Source organism: Rhopalosiphum padi, chromosome 2 (assembly GCF_020882245.1).
Source record: "Rhopalosiphum padi isolate XX-2018 chromosome 2, ASM2088224v1, whole genome shotgun sequence".
Taxonomy (NCBI): domain Eukaryota; kingdom Metazoa; phylum Arthropoda; class Insecta; order Hemiptera; family Aphididae; genus Rhopalosiphum; species Rhopalosiphum padi.
The window spans coordinates 43,654,805-43,678,394 of record NC_083598.1 but is presented as its reverse complement, the minus strand read 5'-3'; the positions used below and the strand labels follow the sequence as shown (position 1 = coordinate 43,678,394).

General features: G+C 27.1%; 1 protein-coding gene across 3 annotated transcripts in view; it reads left to right on the top strand.

The window, feature by feature from the left end:
• LOC132920945 (lachesin) overlaps nucleotides 1-23,590 on the top strand; it is a 112,199-nt gene that overhangs the window by 86,059 nt on the left and 2,550 nt on the right. For 2 of the 3 annotated variants that reach the window (XM_060983697.1, XM_060983695.1), the window contains exons 3-7: nucleotides 3,045-3,252; nucleotides 3,996-4,157; nucleotides 7,967-8,098; nucleotides 18,440-18,730; nucleotides 19,933-19,995. In XM_060983697.1, coding sequence (XP_060839680.1) covers nucleotides 3,045-3,252; nucleotides 3,996-4,157; nucleotides 7,967-8,098; nucleotides 18,440-18,730; nucleotides 19,933-19,995 — 856 coding nt within the window. The remainder of the gene's footprint in view (nucleotides 1-3,044; nucleotides 3,253-3,995; nucleotides 4,158-7,966; nucleotides 8,099-18,439; nucleotides 18,731-19,932; nucleotides 19,996-23,590) is intronic. The other variant, XM_060983696.1, reaches the window with a different exon arrangement.

The following is a 23,590-nucleotide window of genomic DNA, read 5'->3' as shown; positions in this document are numbered from 1 at the left end:
TTGTTGATTTGTTGATTATATTATTATACGCATTATATTTTAAAATTATATTTCTGTAAATGTATATACCTAGATAATTGCATATTTTGTATTGGTAAATTTAAACCAGAAATACTTTCAACTAATAATGATAGTTTTATTACAATTAAATTTCATAAGTTATCAGCAACTTTGACATACTTGAAAATCAATAACAAAATATTAATAGAAAAAAAAACAATAAAAAAGACCATAAATACCAAAATAACTTTATAAATTTAAGTACATCGAGTCCTGATTTACTTTCTTTTTAGATAAAAAATGTGAGCATCGTCCTGAATGGGTTATTTATTTCAAAATATAAGCTTCTGAGAATATGAAACCATAAGATGAAACGACATCTAGAAATTAGGCATCTTCAATTTTTTAATAAAGTTTAATATTTTTCTAAGTGGTTTAAAAAAAAAATGCTTTGTATAATTTTTCTTTGGTCTTACAGAAACCAATAATAATCTTTTGAAATTATTTCGTAATAATTATTAGAATTTTAGCCAAAATTATATGGATATTAATCGAATTAGAATAAATTAGATATAAAAGTAAATTTAACCAATTTTCAAATAAGTTTTTATACACGTTTAATACACGGTTTTCAATCATTTTCAAAAAAAAAAAAAAAAATAATGAAATGGGTAAAATATTAATTATATTTTAATACTGAAGAAATAAATCAAAATTTAAATTTAAAAACCATCGAGAAACTAATTGGGCTATTATCAAATCAATATCTTGTATTTCCATTCGATTCAAATATCTAGAGCTATGTATCAAAACAGACAATATTGATTAATTCCACTTATCTCAACTTATATATTGTGTATTTTATAGTCGTTATGAAAAAAAAAAAATAATTATAAATATTTAATGCTGAAGAAAATTTAAGAACTGTGTTTTCAAATATAAAACTTAATATGAAAACTAGTATGTCAAATATCCAATCATAGGGCGCTCATTAATATTAAAATTCATATTATTATTATTTTAAAATTAATAATTATGTTTTTTGGTGTCTTTAAGATTAAAATTTTGAATTTTATTGTTTATTATTGTGTTAATTTTCTAATATATATATATATATATATATATTATATATTACATCTAATTCAACATTAATTGTCAGGAGGGGTGATTGATAGTATCATTAAAATGTAAAATTTTGGGTGATTGTAATGCGTGGTTGAAAATAAGTTGCAAACAATTGTTATGTAATAGTTATAAACTGCATATAATTTTCTCTTATAGGAAGTACACTTTTTAAAAGGTAAATTTATCCCGAACTTGATCTATATAGTACTACAATACAAATATTTTTTTATAGACTCGTATTTAGGATAATCTGTAGTAGTAACTTTATAAATTATAGACTATATTATTGTGATGACGCATAATCTTTAGTGTACCGGTTGGAGAAAAAACAAAACCAAGAAGTTTTTTCATTTTGCCGGTTAAAAATATTGTATAATTCCGTTAACAGCATTTATCGAGTATGATGTTTGTGTGCATGTGCTCCGACTCCAAAAATAGGTATTTGTGGTTATTTAATAATCAGTTAATCTGCATAATTTGTCATGTCAAACACGTTATCGTAGTCGATATCTCGTCAACGATTATACAATGTAGTCGATAAGACATTTTTCATTAGATAAATATTTATTTATCGACTTACCGGTATTCCAAAAACCGAAATTATTTGTATTACGATAAAAAAAAAATATATATATATTACCGTATACGATTTAACCGAACTGACGTTGAGCAAAAACTCTCTATTAATGCTTTAAGTGTATCTGATGTTTTAAAGCTCTAAAGTTCATTAAACCTGGCCGCAAATTGACTCTGCGAAATGATGACAGAGTGTGTGTGTGTGCGCGCGCGAGAGAGAGAAAATGAGAGACGGAAACGGCATTTATTATATACATACATCTCTGTTGTCGTATATACCGTCGCAGGAGACATCTGGCAATAATGGTTAAAGTTCCGTCCTTGACGGTAACATTTAACGGAAATTGTAGGAACATGCAGCTTTCCGCGGACATCTTTCGTTCGTTATTAATGGCGTTATGACCAGGGTTTTCCGCTGTATATATATATATATAGACGGAGACGCTGCACGACCGGCTAAACGTCCGCGAGATATTGCACCGTCCTGTCCCGTTAACCGTTTGCAACAATATTGAAATCCTATCCGTATCCGGTCCGACCGTCGGGTGGAAATCATAATATTAAATAGGTAAAAGTAGATGCCGAAAATTATACGATATTTTGCGATCAGATATCAACGAAATTAAATGCGCGCGCGTGCCGCCGCCGTTATATTTGTATAATATATTTGTCTCCACAACAATTTTGACGTCGACCACTCATCCATAACCGCGCTTACTGTATTTCCGCCTAAAAGACATATACCTAATATACGCGTACAGACATAAATATTAGCTGTCCTAACTATAATGGCTAAGGTAGACAAGTGATTGTGTATAATAGCCCGCAAAAAAAATACTATTTTTTTTATTTCGACAGCAGTGTTTTATGAGACATTAAATTACTAACTCGAGATTAAACTGTTTATGATGTATAAATATAATTTATATATATATATATGTACAGGATGATTCACTAAGTCTGCTTACCAACCTTTTTTTTATTCAAAAATGCAGTTATTTAAAACCTGAATTTTTGTAATTTTTGAATATATACTTAAAGATCATAATATTATATTCAAATTCGTGATATTTTTTGTTTTACTTAAACAGTGTCCAGTTAAAATAAAAACTTCTATTTTTTCAAATAAAAACCCCACTTGTCTACTGTACATTATTCAGCGAAAAATTATTTTGAAATTTCATTAAAAAAATTCCAAAAATCATTATTTTAATTATCCAATTGTTAAATGAAAATTGTGCGTGATCAATGATTACACTTAGTAAATAACCCCTTGTAAATTAACATTTTTTTAATGATCATTAGCCGTAAATTTATTTCATATTGAACATATTGTATTATAGGTAGCATGGATCCACATCGATCGGCAAATGATTTTGACTATTCATCGTCACGTGATAGCCCGAATACCACGATTTGGCATCACGTACGATAGTCAAAAAACGTGGCTGTTACATGTCAAGGGTGCGCAGCCTGAAGACAGGGGCTATTATATGTGTCAAGTGAACACAAACCCCATGATCAGTCAAGTTGGATACTTACAGGTGGTCGGTGAGTATGATTTTAACCGTGTCATGTTCCGTTTCGGAAATATACCACCGGTCGCTATTGCAATTATTCCTATAATAAATATTATTAATTATTACATATTTTCAATTGAATTAGAACGTATAATAATATTCTCTAGCCACTTCGTAATGTCTATTTTTTCAACAAAAAAAATTGTCCGTTTAAAGAAATAATCATTCCAATTTGATATTGTGGAATTGTATTGACAATGCGGACACATTCACTTTGTGGCATAATACAATATTTAGCACAGAAAAAACTTATTTTATATATATTTAAAATAGTTTACCCAACTAATATAAAATGTAGACATTATAAAATTCTTGTGATGAAATGTAAGAATTTTATTAATAGTGACATATAAATGTAATTAACCATGTCATGTTTGACCCTCTTTAATCTCTTAATAATATTTTATTTAGGTAAATTCAATTTTTTGGAATTTTCTTTGAGTGTACCTATTTAAGAACCATAAATAATTATTATTTTCAAATATTTAGAAGTTTCATAATATTATTTAATGATTATTTTATAGTAATTTTCTATTGAAAATTATTCTTATTAAATAAGAAACCAACCTTTTTTAGGTTTGAAATCAACTTGATAAAATATACATACTTTCTTAGAATATAAAAATAACTGTGTAATTTTAATATTTGTATCTTAATTGTTTGATTTTTACATTTTATTTTTTTGGTACAATTTTAATCTATTTTAAATGACAGTGCCACCAAATATCATTGATGAAGAAAGTTCTCCATCTTCAGTATCTATCCGGGAAAATCAAAATCTATCCCTTACGTGCAAAGCAGAAGGATCACCAACGCCAAAAATAAGTTGGAAAAGAGAAGATGGTATTAATATAGCGACGGATCGAAAAAAAAAAGGTATTTTTCATTTATAATTTCTGATTTGCAATAATAATACTAATATAAATTAATAAATTAAATCAGTGTTAGATATTGAAACCAAAATCAAATTAAGTCATCTTTAATATATTTTTCTGTTATTCGAATAGAATCATAATAATGTTGATAAAACTTTACATAAGACGTGGGTTGTTTTTGTAACGTTAATTCCGTTAAAGTATCAATAAAATGCCATCTAACTATACAGTTGTACCGCTGAAAAAATAAAAACAAGTACATAACATTTCGAATCATTGTAATAACGATTTACCGAGTGAATAGATGTTTATTATTTACTTCATTAAATTAATTGAAATTAAAAATCAGATATATTTTCAAATTAACAAATAAAAAATAATACATTGATTATCTCGAGTTCCTGTTATTGATTTAATAATTAATTAAGTGTTTTTAACTTAAACATCTGAGAATTGTTATATAATATTATTATAATATGTATTTCAATAACTAATTCTGATTAAAACAAAACTCATATTTTATACCCACTTAATGTCATAAAAAATGAGCATATATTTTATTTTTAATTAAAACAAAATATATATGACTCTCGAGTTAATTTTACCACTTGACCATTGATAAATCGATGAATTGGTAGTATAGAATTACCTACATGTTTGTTTGTGTAAGTAAAGAAAAACACGTCGAAATGCTATTATTTAGATCTATATAAACTACAACATATCTAATGAGTTCATGTACTTAATACTTTATTTGAAATAAAATTGTTTTTTATATACTTTGATTGAAACACAATTAAAATATAAATCTTTTTCTTAATTAATTATTTGTACAACCACTTAATACTAAATTCTTAAATTTTAAATAAATTTATTTTTTCCAACATAACTACGTTTATTTTTTTTAAAAGAAAATTTTATTATTTTTTTAAAATACCAATATTAAAGTTTTTAAGTTTAAGATATTTATTAACAATACAGCGTATTTTCAACTAGGTTTATCCTAGAATACAGTTCTATTGTATAGAGTCTTTACATCAGTAGTTCATTTTAAATCTTGGTAGAACGATTTTGGGGTAATTTACTTCCGCTACATTTTTATGCGTATATGTATAATACATAATCGAAAAGTGTATTTGAATTTACTCAACCAATTTTAATAATATAGGGAAAATTTGTTGCTGTGGAATATTGTAATAATATCACAAAAAACGAAAGAATTAATAATACCAAATGTTTATTTCATTTTTCTAAATTTATTTGGTTCTTACAACAAGATTGCTTATAAAATATTTCTTACGTTAAAAATAAATGAAATATTCTCATAGGACCAACTAAATACTAATATCAAAGATAACTCTCAAACTTTAAAAAATATTTAGAGTATCACGATTTGTTTTCAAAAATAGATAAGAAAAATCCACTTTTTATGAACTTTAATATTAGTATAATCGATTAAATTAAAATAAAATAAATATCTTTTATTAAAATATAATTAATGTTTTTTGTCTTTGTATTTTTCAATTAACATAAAATTGGATTTCAAGATTTTCGCCTTGTTTGTTGATTAATTTTTTTTTTTTTTGATAAAAAATATCAATTTTTTAATTTCCAACTGGATTTTACGGCTTTTCGGGCTAACCACATATGAGATGAATGTATATCACGCATGATAAACTAATTCCATTGTTATACGATTTTTATGGAAATGTAAACTTTACAGCATCTTATTTTGAATTATTTTATTCTTAGGTTTAAAAATGGTACGTTTATTTATGATTATTTTTTTAAAATGCATAACATAATAATTAAACTTTAGTAAGTGCCTATATGAATATTATTTAAATGAAATTTTTTATAAATATTGATTAGAACCAGTTATTTCATTTGTAAGATTTTCGTGGGACACCTCGTATACCTATAAGCCTTGATAATTTAGTTATTTTCGATATGATAGTTTGAAATACTGATGACAAAATATTCATAAACGATCTATTTTTTCTTAATTCTTCTTTCCATGCTTTATCATAACATGGACAATTTATTGGTATAGTTAAATTGCATTTTTCTTCTTCCTCTTTTTGTTCTTTTTCTCCCATTAAATATTCTAGTGATTTTACATCAGAAATAGACGCAGACTGATCTGAGGTATTTGCTGATTCGAAAAACAATAAATAGTAATCTGGAATATACCTTTCTGTGATAACGCCTACACCACTCATATATTGACGAATAATATGTCCACCGCCAAATACATGATTTTCTTGTGGTTTTTGTTGGTCCAAATAATTAGAATAGTTTTTATTCATCAATGTAACAGACGAATTGTTTTAGAAATGAATATCCATATTGCTGTTAGTTTCAAACATTCTTTATATCATTTAAAATACTTTAAATGTATTGTAGAAATGTTTTACTCAGTGGTGAAATAAAAAAAAAAAAAAAAAAACACTCCGTTGTCATAGTATTTATTACCTAAAAAACAAAAAACATTTAAATTAAACGAAAACATTAAAAATAAGTAATATTATAATATAATAAATAACTTATAGTAATTAAATTATTTTTGGTTTCAAAAGCCAATCGTTATTATTTACTTCCATATTTTTATAAATTATCTATATTATTTTTATTACGTTTATGTAGAAGAGGTGACTAGTAAGACTTACGAGTCATACTACGGAATGATAAATATGTGTAAGAACTGAGTAAAAATAAAATGTTCTTTTAACTACCATCAAGTGTTTGATGGTCAATTGTTGATCTTAAAAACTGAACATTTTATGATAGATATTAATTAACTTATATCTTAATACAGAAATCCATTAAATAGACAATTTTATCGGATAAACATCAGATTAGCAAAGATATTGTTTTTATGTTTTCCTTTATATAATATATATGATTGTTTGTTAAGTAGTGAAAAAATACAGTCAAAGGATCATGTACTAATTATTTAATCCTTTGAATAATCAAATGGCGTTGCTTTTAAAACTGATACAGATTATTTTTTACATTCATTATCGAGTATGCATGTTAGAAGCTATGAGTTATGACATAAATACATAAGTCATTATAGGCATCGTTTATTTCATAAATATTACAATATTTTGTTATTCTGAATTAATATTTTTATGAAAAAATACTACATTTATTTGAGAACGATTCATTAGTTTTATTTAATAAATATTGTTAGTTTTAAAAGCTCGAATGTAAAACAAAATATGATAATCTAATATGTAGTTTTCATTTTTATTTGTTTTATTGCAAACCATTAACATAATATAATACTCTACAAAAAATAGCTAAATTATCAACGCTGTAATTTTTTAAAGTAATATTTTATTACATCTGAAACTCTGAGCTCTTTTTTATATAATTTTAATATATTATTGATCATTTCATTTGAATAAGCCATGATTTAAAATTAAATAAACAAAGCAATCGATATTGTTTTAAATCGAGAATATTTAAGTAGAAAAACTGAAAAGCTTTAAGTAGATGTACAGAGATTTACTGATTTTAAATTCGAAGTAAGTTGCATAAACATTTCTATATATTTTTCTCGTTTGTCAATTTATCTTAAACCCACGAAACCAAAATATTTTACTCTAAGGCTTATAATGATCTAGTATTATTATAATAATAATCACTGTAAAAAAACCTATATTATGTAAGGCATATCATCTCATGGTTGTATAAATTAACTCAAAGTCAATAATAATATTAAATCGATATTTCTATCACTGTTGTTCAAGGTGCTTTAATTTTTTTTTTTCATCTGTTTGATTGTCGTACGTGTATTTACAGCAGTGGAGAAGCTGTTCGGCGACACGTTAAACTTGACAAGAGTCAACAGAGCGGATATGGGCGCATATCTCTGTATCGCTAGCAATGGTGTGCCGCCGTCAGTTAGCAAGCGCATTATACTCGACGTCGAATGTAAGTACAGAACGATATCGCTCAACAATATAATAGTTTTAATTAAAACGTACGGTAAACGTTATACAACACCAGTCCACCTAAATTGTTATGTACATATAATATAATAAATTATATATTATTATCATGTTAGGTACACGTGTGTGTTGCGCTGTACAATAGGATCCAAGAAACAATGTCACACGCCATTGTTATGATAATGTGTGTCGTCTACTATAATAAACTTACTGTACAGTCGATATCGTGATTTTGATCATTTTTTTTTTTCATTTTTTTTAGTTAAAAGTATAAGTACGCAATTTAGTGAACTCGAGAGTATGGCGTGATGTCATCTGTGTTCTATGCAGAAGTTTTTTTTATATGTATTATATATTTTTATTTCAATATCATTTGCATAATATATTTTATTATAATTCATAGTTGAATTTTTTATAGGGCACAAATGAAAAATAAAATAAAATATTATGTAGCAAATGACCAAATATAGTAATGATTATGATAAAAAATTACACACAGTTTTCTACATTTAGTAATATATGATATTGACATTTATCATAGTGCGCTTAACGCTTAATTGAAACTAAACATTTATGTAGCTCTTTTTGTGTGTTTAATAAAAGTAAATGCCAGTGTATTATAAGGAGTTACCAAAAACCTTTCAATAAAAAAGGGAGGAGTATATTACTCGTATATTATTTATATTTAGCATAACGAATTAGACCTTTTTTTAAATATATTGGTAAAAGAAGGGTAAAAAAATCAGTTAAATTAGATAAATTAATAAATTCACAGTATGTTACCGATTAGCAAGGCTGATAAATTTAAAACGTATGTTATTTAACTGGTTTTAATTACGAAGTAATCTAGAATTGAAATCAAAGTGACAATTTTCAAACCGAAATAATTTTTTTTTAATTTTTAAAGTTTACAAATTCTTCTATTTCTCGCAAATCACTTTTAAAATTAAATAAAAATAATGGTATTTAATTTACTATATAAATATATTCTTGTTGTGTTATAGGCTCATAATAAACACAACGATTTGATGGATAATTTATTATTTTTAATTTTCTAATAACCAGTATATTTTAATATTTACCAAAACTTGATTTATTTTTATTACAAACTAATAGAAAATTCTAAATTATCAGATAATACTCAATACCGAATTCAATAAACTATATAATGTATAGGTATTAGGTATATAATAAATGTATATAATATGAATACAAAACTGTATTATATTTTTCGTCCAATACACTCATGTTGAACACGTTAATCGCTTCTCAAGAAATAGTTGTTGTAGATTCTACAACAAACTTCACCGTTTTACATTATATAACGATGACTTAAAAAAAACTTCGATGTATTAGAGATATAAAAATGTAAACTAAAAGATTTTATTAAACTGGGAACGTATCATCGTCGTTTATTTTACAACTTTAAAATTAGCATTTTCAATAAAATAGCTTGTACGTAATATTATGGCTAAATAGTATAATATATATATATATAATAATATAAAAAAAATAGTAATCAATAATAATAATATTTATAATGTACAATTAAATGTGTTATTAAATGAATAATGTATTTTTATATCATAGTATAAATTATAATAGAATGTTGTATCAATAACAATTAAAATAATATTTGTTTGATTCAAATATACGAGTAATCGTATAATATAAATTATTATTTTTAAATATAATTTTATTAGATAATATGAGAAAGTATTACGTATGATTCATTAAGTATAACAATTATATACTTGATAAATGAATAAATGATAAACAAATAGCAAATGATAGTTGTTAAAAATACTAAAAAGGGTAGTTACGATATTATGATGAATACAAATTCAATTTATTTAATGACAATTTATTATTTTTTAATTTAATTTAATTTAAAGTAAATAATATAATATACATTAAATATACATAATATCATCAAATTGTAGTCTGCTAAGCATTATAAAATTAAATGTTTTGTTTTTGATGTTAAAAAAAAAATTGTTGATAACTAAAGAAATTAATTTACTTTATTAGAATTTTTAGTTTACGTCAAATAGGTATATAATTGTCAATAAATTATAATTATATATTTGGAAAATCGCGGCTTACTGTAAAACGATCCGAATGAAAATCTGGGAGCGTTGATAACATTCTCAGACTAGTGTAAATAAAAATTGTTTATATGTTTTATCGAATATAAACACACGGTCGGTAGGAAATGAGTTAAATAAATCGATATTTTTTTCCTCGTCACAGTTTCATGACGAGAAAATATGAAATGACCTAACATCCGGTGGTCTTATATGCCCTATCAGTAAAATCTTTGACTCGAATAGGTAGCGACGCCAGACATACAACGACGGTCTCCAAATGACGTTTTACTTAACGAACAACTAGATATAAACCTCATCGGAAACAACAGATATAAAATCCACTCGGTATAAGAGTGATGGGAGTGGGGCAAGAGAGTGTATCAAATACCTATTCCCGTGTGCATTGGTTTATTGGCTTTGCCGCAATCAGCCTTCCGTCCCTGTTCTACGCACGAAACCACGAAATCAACTCGAGTATAATACGTTATTGAACAAATGCACTTAACGATACCGAATTTATTGGTTTTACTCTAATAATTTTTCCTGTTTGAATCTCATATTCAACCTATACGTTCAATTTTTGTTTTTATTTTTTCGTCATGATTTTTATTTTCCCTGGACACGTCGATCGTCCGGATGATAATGCAACAGATTCGCGTCAAGACGGTGTAGTTTATTTACACACTTCACGATAGATTTGAAAAAAAAAATTCAAATCGCGTGATGGTTATTATAGAGACTTTAATGAATATATTAGCTGCGGATAAAACTCAGTGTTTAGCCGGCGGCGAAGACGAATCCGTTATTAAATCGCTTTCGGTTTTAATCTCTCGCTTCCACCACCACCTCACTTCTCTGTTCTAACCATGTGTCTCCGAAATATGTTGAATATGATTAATTATTCATCTATAAAAGGATTACGGACGTGTTTTATCTAAGGACGCGATGCTCGTCCAAACGCCGTTGAAAAGGTCCAGGGATTATGAGTGACGACACGCACATGGTAGTTGATGAGAGGGGAAGCATACTGAAAGTGCTTTTTGGGCGAAGCTAATTGCTGGTGGTTAGGCTAGAAAGGGGTTGAGTAGAAACTATAAAGTTCAATTACATTATCTCAGACCTAACCCTCTACGGAAAGTTCATCCCACGCTGCACTCAGAATGTCCGCTTCCGTTTTCAGGGCCATACTTTCTTTATGGTTTTTACCCCGTTACGGTCTTTCAGAGGAGTACACGTAACATGTGTTCCACAAATAGTTTACTTTCACTTGCTCTTCTCCCGCCAAACGTTACGCCCACGAAATAAAACTATAGAGTCGTTTTACACGCAATGTATATACTATATTATACTCACAATAATTATGTTTCGAGTAAACTTACAAGTAAGCACCACTTTATATTAAACGTGTATGTAATTTCGGCTAGTTTGAAACCAAATCGTCGCACGCATGATATTTTGTTTTTTAACCCCTAGGTCTGCTTGCAGCTTTAATTATCAACTAAAATCGATTCTTCGGATTTTATTATTTTGATTCTTTATAGATTTTGAATTCTTCGCCCTTTTTTTAAAATTATTCTATGTTATGTAAGTATTAAAAATATTTAGCCTACACATTGTTTTGTTTCAAGTCTACTTTCTATTATTATAATACACAACTCTTCCAAATAAGTTTCACTCTTCCAGGACAAGTTTGACTATTTTTTTAAATTTATATTTTATTCCCATCAAAAGAGGTACGTTTTTCTTTAATAATTTCTAAAATCTTTGTAATAGTGTGAAACAACTATATTTTGATATATTCTGATAATAAAATCTCGGTGCAGGGCGTAGACCGTAGAACTTATTATGGCATAGAAATATAACCTAAATAACTGAAAATGGATGATTAATATATGGATTTAATATACTTAATATTATTTTTTATATTTTTAATAAATTTATGACCTGGGTACAAACATCCTTAATTCTAGTCCTCTATATTTATACGATTTCAAGGTTCAAATATTGGAAAAATTTAACTGTGAAATCATAAATAAAATCATACCTATTTGCATTTTAAAATATATGATTATTGTTTTCCGTGTGAATTATTTTACACACAATTTAAAAACCGTAGATAATACAATATACCTATTCCTCTCAATAGATCTTTTATTGATGAACTTTGACGAAAAATCATGATTGTCATCATCAATATATTATTACTAGTATTAGTCAAAATATTATAGTGTTAAGTTGTCGTGTCGCGTATATTTTGATACTTAAGTTTCTGAATAAAAGACAAAAAATATATATATCATAAAAATATAAATACCCCTCAAGTTAAGAGTTAGTAGTATTTTTTTTCAGTTTGACGTTTTTTTTTCGTCACCCTTTCAACCCGTCTCGACTGTTTTGACAAAACTTTTGCATCGCCAACTCGAAACTAATAAACGGCAGGATTAGAGCCGGATTACACCCCCGGGAGCACTGAAGACATTGCTAGTAGAGTATAAAGTTTACAAACATGGTGGCGGTGGTGGTGGCGCGGGACGGTGAAGAGTACACGGGCACGCCGGGAGTATTTAAGTAGTTAAAATTCAACACGAGTCCATCTTTCTCCGTCTGCACGCGTGTATATAGATCTATACAGTGGCGGGTGACGTGAAATTAAAGACGACCATCGTATTCCACGTAGATAATTTTGGCGAGTGCCCGTCCGCCGGAGAAGGATACTAAATATAATATATATATACGTACGCGCCACTTGTTTCTCGTTCTTGATTTTATAATGTGGAAGAAAAACCCAATTATTATGATGGTCTTTTCACTCGTTCTCGTAAACGTCACGTACACTCTTTGCAGTGCACAACACGAGAGAGCAGGGAGCACAATATATTATGACTGAATAGACGTTTAGAGTTGTCAAGTTAATTTAATATTTAAAAAAAAAAAAAAGATACGCGTTTCCGAAAAGAGACTTATGAGTTGTTTTAAAATTAATCTTCGAGTGTTGTCACAATCACACTTTACATAAATTTCGTTTCTCCGACCTTTATTGCCTTTTTGTTTCAGAAATGCAAATTAATGTCAAGTGCTTTCAATTCTTCTGTATAAGACGACGCTCAAACGAATATTTATAATGACGTTTAAGTATAGTATTACTAATGCACTCCATACGTCAAAACGTCAAAGAGTTTAAGTATATAATTATAAAGTTTCAAAATATTTCTCAAACCGAAAATCCATGCCTGCCGATATGTATTTTCTAAATCTAGATTTAAATCATATATACAATAAGTATGATATACACATTACACACCACGTCTCAGTAATAATATGCATCGCACTAATCATATGGCGTATACGATTCAAAAAGCTCGCTATAAACTAACATTGGACACTTATCATAAAACATAATAAAAATAAAAATACACAAATCCGTCATGTCCGTTTCGTTATCATAGCAGGGGTTTGTAGGGACGGGTTGGTCCGGCTGGCTACAGAGAAAAATCTCGGTCGTACCTAATTTTATTTCTTATTTTTATAACAAATAAGTAAAAAAATATATACAAAACATTTGAATCGAATTATTAAACCGTATAGTATTTATTAGTAGCTGATTAAATGTATCCTAAAACTCGGTAGACCGATAATTTACGTAGCTAGTGCTGAACGTTTGATAAGATTGGTGTTATTCTTAAACTACCAAAAATAATAAAAATAATTTAACATATCGTTCTATTTAATAAACATATATTATGACCGTTTTTTAAAGTGCCCGCAATACAAAGGTATTAATGTATTTTTTTAAATAACGTTTGATGGAATAAAAATATATAAAAAACCATCACATAGAGGTGAACGTTAATGAAAGTTTTACTGTATAATATAATTATATATTCATGCATAGACGTCACGGAGGATATCGTTTGTGATTCATACGCGTTATCCAGTCTCGTAAAATTAATCTCTGATACCTGTAGAAATTGTGATTTTCTTGAACGAAGATATGCAATATGCATATTTAATAGATTTAAACATTAAAATTGACTTTGCACATAATTTTATAAATATAATAACATTATTAACATAAACATATTTGTTTAATCCGCACGTTCGATTTATGAATAGCTAAAAAAAAATGTATTTTTTTCCCCATATGAATGTCAATCAAATTGTATAAATACAGATAACCCTAAAACGTATTTGAATTTATATTTTATGCTAATATATAAATATTTTTTTTTATTAATGGTGAAACTTTCGTTTCCCATACAAAGTTGGAATACAAAAATCTAGCACTATACGAACAGATTTTCAAAACAATTTTACAAATTACGTTAGCTATAACTTTTTTAATAAACTATCTAATGATAGACGTGTTCAAAGTGTTTCCTCTGAATAATAAATATATATATATAAAAACTACAAAAAACTGTCATAACGTAATTTTTATGTAAACTAATTGTTTTTTATTATTTTAAAGAGTATAAAAATCTGATACTGCTTTTTTTCCCATCTATCTACGTAGCTAGAACTAGAAAAGGCTATATTTCATCCTATATAATATCTCAAAAAAAAAAAAATGCTTATAATATTATATGTTCATAAGTAATATACAATAATAGACTCGGGATTTTGTAGTTCACAAATACATTTTTGAATATGTTTTTACTTTTAGTACAAATTATCACTAAAACAATATTTCAAATTATTTATAATAATATGTACAAAGTATTATATCTTTTTAATATTAACTATATTGTGTATTTATTTATTAGAACTAAAATTTTTAAAAATCTTAAGTTATTAATATAAATAAAATCTAACATATTGCAATTTAAATTTACCTAAAATGAATACGTCTGTATAATACATGTTATGATAAACACAATATTATCTAAGTAAATTATGTATAATTTATAGAACTAAGTAAACTTAATTTAAAAGTAATAACTAATAATCCAATATACCACTTTATGCTACATTATCATATTATTGTAGATATATTTAAATTTCTTGTTAGTTAAAACAAATTTGTTATTTAAGTACTCTTTACTTGTTTTTCATGGATATATAGTATTAAAGTGATTAACATAAGCTAGAAATTTAGATGTATATGAAGATAATATACAATACACATTATACATATATATTAGTATATTACATATTATAACATACATTATACAAACAGTGTACGCATATTGTATTATGTGATATACACTGATATGCATAAAACCAAATTACTAATCATAATGCAGAATATATTTTATTGACATTAAACATACTTACATACATTGTTTTTGAAAACAATTTACAAGTCTTGACGGTATGTAACACATTTATTATATTAAAACAACAGAAATTTAAGTTTCAAAAACTTCATCTAAACAAATAATAGTTTAATAAAAGAATGAAACCGCTTATTTAATACTCCTATTGTTCTTTTGTTCATTTTAGTTTTTGTAATTTAACTTTTAGCCACTATATGGAAATAAAAATGATTTAATATTTTCTTTTAGCAAATTATGAAACCACTTAAATCCATATAGACCATTATAGTGTTAAGGGTACTTATTTTTTTATATTTGTTATATAAATGACCTTTGCTACGACTTATGTTTAATTTTATTGAAAAAGTTCTCTAAAATACTTTGAATTTTAATTTTTATACTACAAAAAATTCATATTAAGTCGCGAGTATTAAAAATTACCAACATTTACAATATTTATAAATATATTTTTGTATTTAAATTAACACAGTTATTATAAGTTTATAATCAAATTTAAATTTAAATTTTAGACTCTACCATTTATATTAATTAATGTTTTATTTTTTACTTGTAAAACAATAATTTAAGAGTATATCATTAATATTGTCATTAACGTTTTCATAATGTAACTAATAAAAATTGAGTTTTGATTGAAATACGACGAAAAGAATAATACTTGAGTTTGTCATAAAACCAATATAACTCTCTTATACAGATTGGTCAAACAGCCGTTTGAATAGGAAGTGATCACCAAAACTGTTATATTATAATTTCAATATCTATGTGCTAAAAATTCACAAAGTCATTCATGTATTATAATACATATTACGTAGTCAACTGATATTATGTTGAAATTATTTTTTTATGCAATAAAATGTCAAAATCTAAACATAAAATTAGAAATAAAGGTCAATTATATACAACAATATATCGGTACACCGTCGGCGTATTAAAATTAAGTCCGAGATAAGCAGTACGCGCGCGTATTACAGCTGCAGAACTCGAGTAAACACTTTTATTTACACGGTTAATTAAACGCTATTGACTAAATAAAAAAGCAAATCGCACACGGCAGTATTTGTTTTCCTCCGCGGACATTCGAAACACCCGAGTGCCGAGAGCATCATAATACGGGCAAATAAATTTGAATTTCGGTCGTACGCGACTGCTCGCAGAATGTTTACTCGACGCGTTATATTCGCGCGCGGACGGTTTCGAGCGTTTTTTCATAACATAATATGATATTATCTTCGCGAGTCTGTCGTCGCGGTCCGCGCGATGCCGACGTGCAATAATAATGCGGTCGATTAATATTGTATAGGCAATATCGTCATCGCCATCATCATCATCATCATCATCATCATATTATTATTACTATTGGAAAACGGCGGTAAACCGAAAAGCTCCGCGGATAACGCGAATGCAACACACGACTGTTGGCAATTTCCCGTATCACATCGTACATGCATAATATTAACAATGCATTATAATATTATATCTTATTACGTACGTACTGTTATTATATCGTATAGAGGGGCACGTATTATTGCACGACAATAAACGTTGTCGTCGTCGTCGTCGTCATTAAGCACGAAACGTTTTCCGCGTTCGGCGATAATCACGTTATAATAATATATACATCTCGTGATTACACTCTTATTGCGCGAGACGCGAGCACACGACACACATATTATTATTATTACTTATTAGTTAGTAGTACACTGCGATGCCGATACAGCTATTACAGTACCAGACGAGTCTCGGCGACATCAGAGAGGGCACACGACAATAATATCACGGGCGGCAAACGAGTCGTGTCCCAAATACTGAATTGTGTCCATCAGTATTTTGCGAGTTGCACACGAGTTTAGTCTGACTATAATATAAGTAAAAATTAAAAAAAAAACTACGCAAATAATTTTTATAATATTACATATTTGGCAAACATTTAAATGATACCGTTTTTATACAATTGTGTATAGACATTTTATTCTTGTGTAAGATATCTTTTTGAATTTATCAGCATACAACTTACGGCATCAGAATACTGTCATAAATCGATGAATTCGTCTGGGATTTAAATCTTGTACATCTATCCATATATTATGCATAAATATAATCATCGTTAGCTATATTATTACAAAAAATTACGAATAAAGAGCAAACACGCGTTACGGTACAGCTGAGCTTATTTTATATGCACTTATTGTAGGTATTACTTATATCGAATACAGGTGTCTGCGCGTTCTATAATAATATGTGCACGTGTCCTGTTTTTGTAATAATTGTACGGAGACAAAATTGTTGTGGATGTATTATAAAAGAATATACTTTTAAATGTGAAGATGTGAAAAATCCTGTTTTTAAATCACGAGTTTTTATAAGTGATAACTGTATAGGAACGTATATTGTCTTATAACATACTTCAGACTGTAAAATAAGGTTTTATTTGCATGGTTATTGATCAAATTATGACTAAAATCGAAAAATACATTTTAACCGTTTGTATAGTTTAGTATCTATAGGTCTTGTGTATTTTTGTTGTTTTTTAAAAAAAAATACATTTAAGTATAAGTATTATTTTATTTGTTCAATTGTCATGTTTTCTTAAAATGTCGTTAAACAACCGATGCGTATTCTTAATCGTAATTTTAACGTACATCATTAAAACAAAAAAATAATCATCAATTGTTTTTTTTTGAAACTTCGCTTCGTAATAATATTATCTCGAAAGAAAAATTAGGTTTTCCGAATGATGCGATCACGATATCGTCCGTTCGCTTACTGCACTCGGCTCCAATGTTATCACAGAAATTAAATCTGAACGGACTACCAGTCACGGTCTCGGATTTTAATATACCGTATATATGTGACCGGGTTTCCGGGACCCCAATCACATAATGATATCTGGTGCCATGTATTAAAACGCCATTTATAATAATAATACATCATTATAATATTATGTATTCGTTGTTATAGTCTCGCCGATGATATGGGTACCGAATCAATTGGTCGGAGCTCCGTCCGGCACGGACGTGACGATCGATTGCCAGACGGAGGCGTATCCAAAGTCGATAAACTATTGGTCGTTTCGTGACTCGAAAACAATGCTGTTCCCCAACAAGAAATACGTGACGTCGGACACGGAGAAAAGGTACCACATCCACATGCGACTCACCATCAGGGACCTGAGCCAATCGGATTTCGGCAATTACAAGTGCATATCTAAGAACTCGCTCGGCGAAACCGAGGGCTCCATCAGACTTTACGGTATTTAACTGCCACACACGTATTATTACAATTATACTACAGTGTACGTGAAATGTCGAGGTCTGCCCTTGATTTGTCCACGTTAATTTATTTTACTTCTGATACAGTGAAAAACCATCACCAATGCTCCAAATTATTTTATCTGATTTTTTTTTAATAGATATATTTATTTGTATTTCATCGAATGAAAATGTTACATTTCGCTATTATTAAAAATATATATTTAAAAAAAAAACACACACTAAACCCAACTCTAAAGGATTGAGGGGGTTGTCCCCCTAATACAGAGTCCGTATTGCGCTACGCATGCCAGCAATAAGTATGACGTAAGTATCACACGGTCTTACTCGAGATTTATACGAATCGTGTAGATGCTGTCCACCGAGTGTGGTAATTGCCCCGACCTAACTACATGTCACGGCAATGGGCTTATTTTGTTTTTATTTTATTATTCATTTAATTTTTTCATTCCATTTCTTGTTCACCCGCAAACGTTAACTTCATTCCATTCTGGTTCCGGGGAACACTTCAAAGTCGACGACGCCAATTATTAACGGTTCGTTTAAATCCCATTTCCCGTTGTTCCACTTCCCAACAAAGTATATGAAACAACAATTTCCCCCTTACGTGGCCGACATCGATGGTACGTCAAAAGACCGTGATTGATTAAAACAAAAAAAAAATAAACAAAAAAAATAAATAAATAAATACTAATAACGAAAAAAAAAATCAGGAATGAAATGATTATAAATTCTTTCGACTTGTTTACAGACCATTCGTCGACAAGTATAAACACAGAAAGGAAGTATCTACTACCCTTATTCAAAGTTAAACAAGACGACAACGTTAACTGTACATAATCCTAAAGCAGTGAAAATTTTTCTATCTGATTAGATGTTCGATACTGTATATACAAAATAAAGTTTTACTGCCTCAGAGATTCTAAATAAATTATACGTGTCGCCTCCGCAGAACTGTGGTTTTTTCTCAGAGTCTTTCAATTTACTTGTATAAATTCGGATCGATTGTGCAATAAATTACATAAGCCGGTGACTTTTTCTATGGTGAAACGTGAAAATTCATTATTGTGATGTCGTATAATGTTTTATACATTTTGATCTTGTTTACTATTTTTCACCATTTATTCATTCGTGTTGTTTTATTTTTATTTTTATTTTTATTTTTTTTTTTTATCATTTCAGAAATACCAAAACCTTCTTTAGCCCCAAAAAGTGCATCCGAACTCAACCGGCCGAATAAAGAAGGTAAGTCCATGTCACCATGTCTGCTTATCAAGCAACAATAACAGTAATAGTATATAGAATAACAATTTACATGTTTGAATGAACAATTAATATGGTACATTATCTTCTGTGTAAATAAATACTAGTAACTATTTAAAATAACAAAATAGAAATTAAAATCACAATAGTTGTTAAGCTACTATAAAAATTAAATAGCATAATATTACGTAAATACAGAAATTGGTTGTAAAAAATATCAAAATAATATTTGTTTTTTTAAATTCAAAAAAAAAAAAAAAAATAAAGGTTATAAAACTGTAAATTTACAGACAATTATAAACCAATTAGCTCATACACATATTTGTTTTATGTACATTTTACTGTTAATTTCAAACTATGAATAGTTTTTCTTTACTATCATTGAAATAACTTATTTATAGGTATATTTATTATCCATAAAATTATTTAATTTCATACTATAAACATTAATATTATTTTAATTACATATCTTCATTTAATGGGCATTGTATACAATTTAACCATCACTGTATTATGAATATAATATACAATATTTAAAGTCTAAAAATAATATTTATTCATTATTATAATAAAAATAAGAATAAATGTAAAATGATTTCATAATCAATAATTTTTTGCTACATACCTACATCTTTATACTAGAAAATAAAATAATTATATATAGAGGTTTGTAACACGATTTTACGATTTTATCCCTACCGACTTATTTATATAGTATACAACTCTGAAACGAAATGTCTAACATATGTATTATGGATACTATAATATATTACTGCAATGAATTTCATGTTATGAAACCAATATTTTGATAATTTTATTTCTATACAAAAATAATATTTTAATACTTTATTGATAAGTCGATAATCAAATCATTCAGATCATAATAAAAAGATATTTAATAAAATCATTTGCAACTATAAGTAAAATAAATAATTAAATTTCTATTGATTTACAATACATTTGATAGATTGATTCTTAAATATTCAATGTATGTAGTTACTTTTCATTCCTATAAAATATATAATTTATATTAAACTATCTATCTATATAATCTTTCTACCAAAATTATAATAAAATCATCTTCTGATTTTTATATGAGTAGGACCCAGCTTAAGTAGGTAAACCTTTTATATAGATTCTCAAAAGACGCGAATGTACCCGTTTAATAGTTCGGTTATACAAAATTTATCCAACTAAAAAGATATATTATTAACAACAAATTTAATTTACATACTATACGTATTATAACTACTAATGCTTTTAAGAAAAATACTCAAACCTAGGAATATATATTATAGGCAATCTATGTTGTGTACCGTATTCTATAATTCTCACCACTTTAAACGGAGTGTCGTTTATAATATTACAATATGTTTTTAAATTTTTTAAATTTTGTATATATTATTTGTATTATCTCATTCGATTATAACAGTAGATAAAATGCTTTCACATCCCAATTCGAGGGTTCTTTATGATATAAAATTGGATCTAATCAGAACATTTTTGGCACAAATTTTAAACAATTTTGAAAACTATGTCATAAATTTATTAATTTTTAATTTTTATAATTCATAATTCAAAATATTTTCAACTTTAATTTCTAAGACTGGAATATGTAACACAAATTTTCTCATGAGTTAGTTGTTTTTATAGAAACATAAAAATACAAAAACAAATATATTCACAACTGTTTTTATAAACTTTCTAAATTCAAATGTTTACAAAATTGGATGTTAAAATAAAAATTAACGATTTTAATTATTTTATTTGTATTTCAAAAAAATTTTATTCGTAAAAACTAATTTTTTTTTGCCTATATGTTTATTTACTATACTTACATATTATCATAAAATTCTCAAAATACTTTGCTTAGTTTAAAAATTGATTTGTACCATTAATCTATTCACACAGTTCATTTGCAATACGGCCGTATTAACTTATAAATTAATAACACAACTAGTAATATTATACTAAATAATAATATCAATCATATAGTATATATTGTATGTGATTGGTTTTTGGTAAAACTTATTTCAATCAATCACATTACTAACAGAAAAATTAATTAGTAATATTAGTATAAATTGTATATAATAAAATATACTTAGAAATATAGACCTGCAGAACGATTTATATAAAATATTAATTAATCTTTGAATTAAAATATAACATATCCTAAACCTTAATTTAAACAATTACTAAAGAACATTAGACCTAAACTATGAAAGAAAGCATCTTCTCCGACTTCATTTTTAGACATACTTAGAAACTTGGATATATTAAATATATATCGTAATATCGTATGTGTAATATTATGCTTATATTTGAATTTAACACATCAATTCACATAATATTGTTTACTATAAAAATATAATGTTTACTATAAGAATACTATTATGAATATATTAATCAGGTCAATAAGCTTACAGAAAATTTTATTAATAAACTTTCTCTTGGAAAATCATAATAAATTAAAAATTAAAAACAATTCTTAGTAAATAAAATAATAGTATACAGTGCATTTTGCATTTTTAACATAATTTAAAATTATTTATTCAATTATTTTAAATTATTGTTTATGATGTTTATTATCTTTTATGTGTTGTTTCTGTACAATTTCTTAATATTTACACATCATAAATAATAATTATTATATTTTGTGTCCATTACTTGTATGTTCTAAAGAAAACTTGGAAATTGTCTTAAAACTATAAATACATCGACAATAAGGTTATGGTCCATAAAAATAGACTTCGTGTATAATGATAATATCATAGATACATGAGTGGTATATTTTATATGTATATGTTATATTAACGTCCACAATAGTATGTGTAATGTTTATGAATAAAATCATCGGCACATGAGGTAGAAAAATAATACCGACGATACGTTTCGTTCACCAATAAAAAATATGTATGAGTATGACGTATGGTATAGCACCATAGACTGCTGTTTACCGGAGATGGTATTTGCGTTGAGTTCAATAAAGGATACAATGTGCTAAACTAGGAAGGATGAGCTAAAAACTCGGTTTTAAGTACTTCGTAACTCGTGGTTAAGCTCCTCAAAAGAACATAAATAAAAATCGCGTTAGCTATTACCGATTATCGTGTTTCATGTTCCATTACAAATTTACTTAATGGAATGACGATTCTACATTTCCATTTATCGGCATATTTCCGAGTGGTCATATAATTCCCGCAAAGATAAATCCTATAAATAAAGACTTATGTAGTTTTACTAAACATGTTTAACTAAAACCACGTCATACCAAACAAGTTTAAAATTATTAAACTTATTGCTTTATAAAATGTTTCAATTCATATTTAAATTGTTAGTTTTCTAGTTCTAATTAAATTTGCTGATGAAGTCAAACTGTACATTATGTCAACCTTGAATTATTCTTAAAAAAATGTTATCATATCTACTGTAACTTACATGACAAAATACAATAATACCTATCACCTATGTACGTACTTTATAATAATGATATGACCGCGTTCAAAAAAAAGTATATAATAATTACTATTTCAGATTCATACATTTTATGACGCCTTAAAAATACAGTTAATTT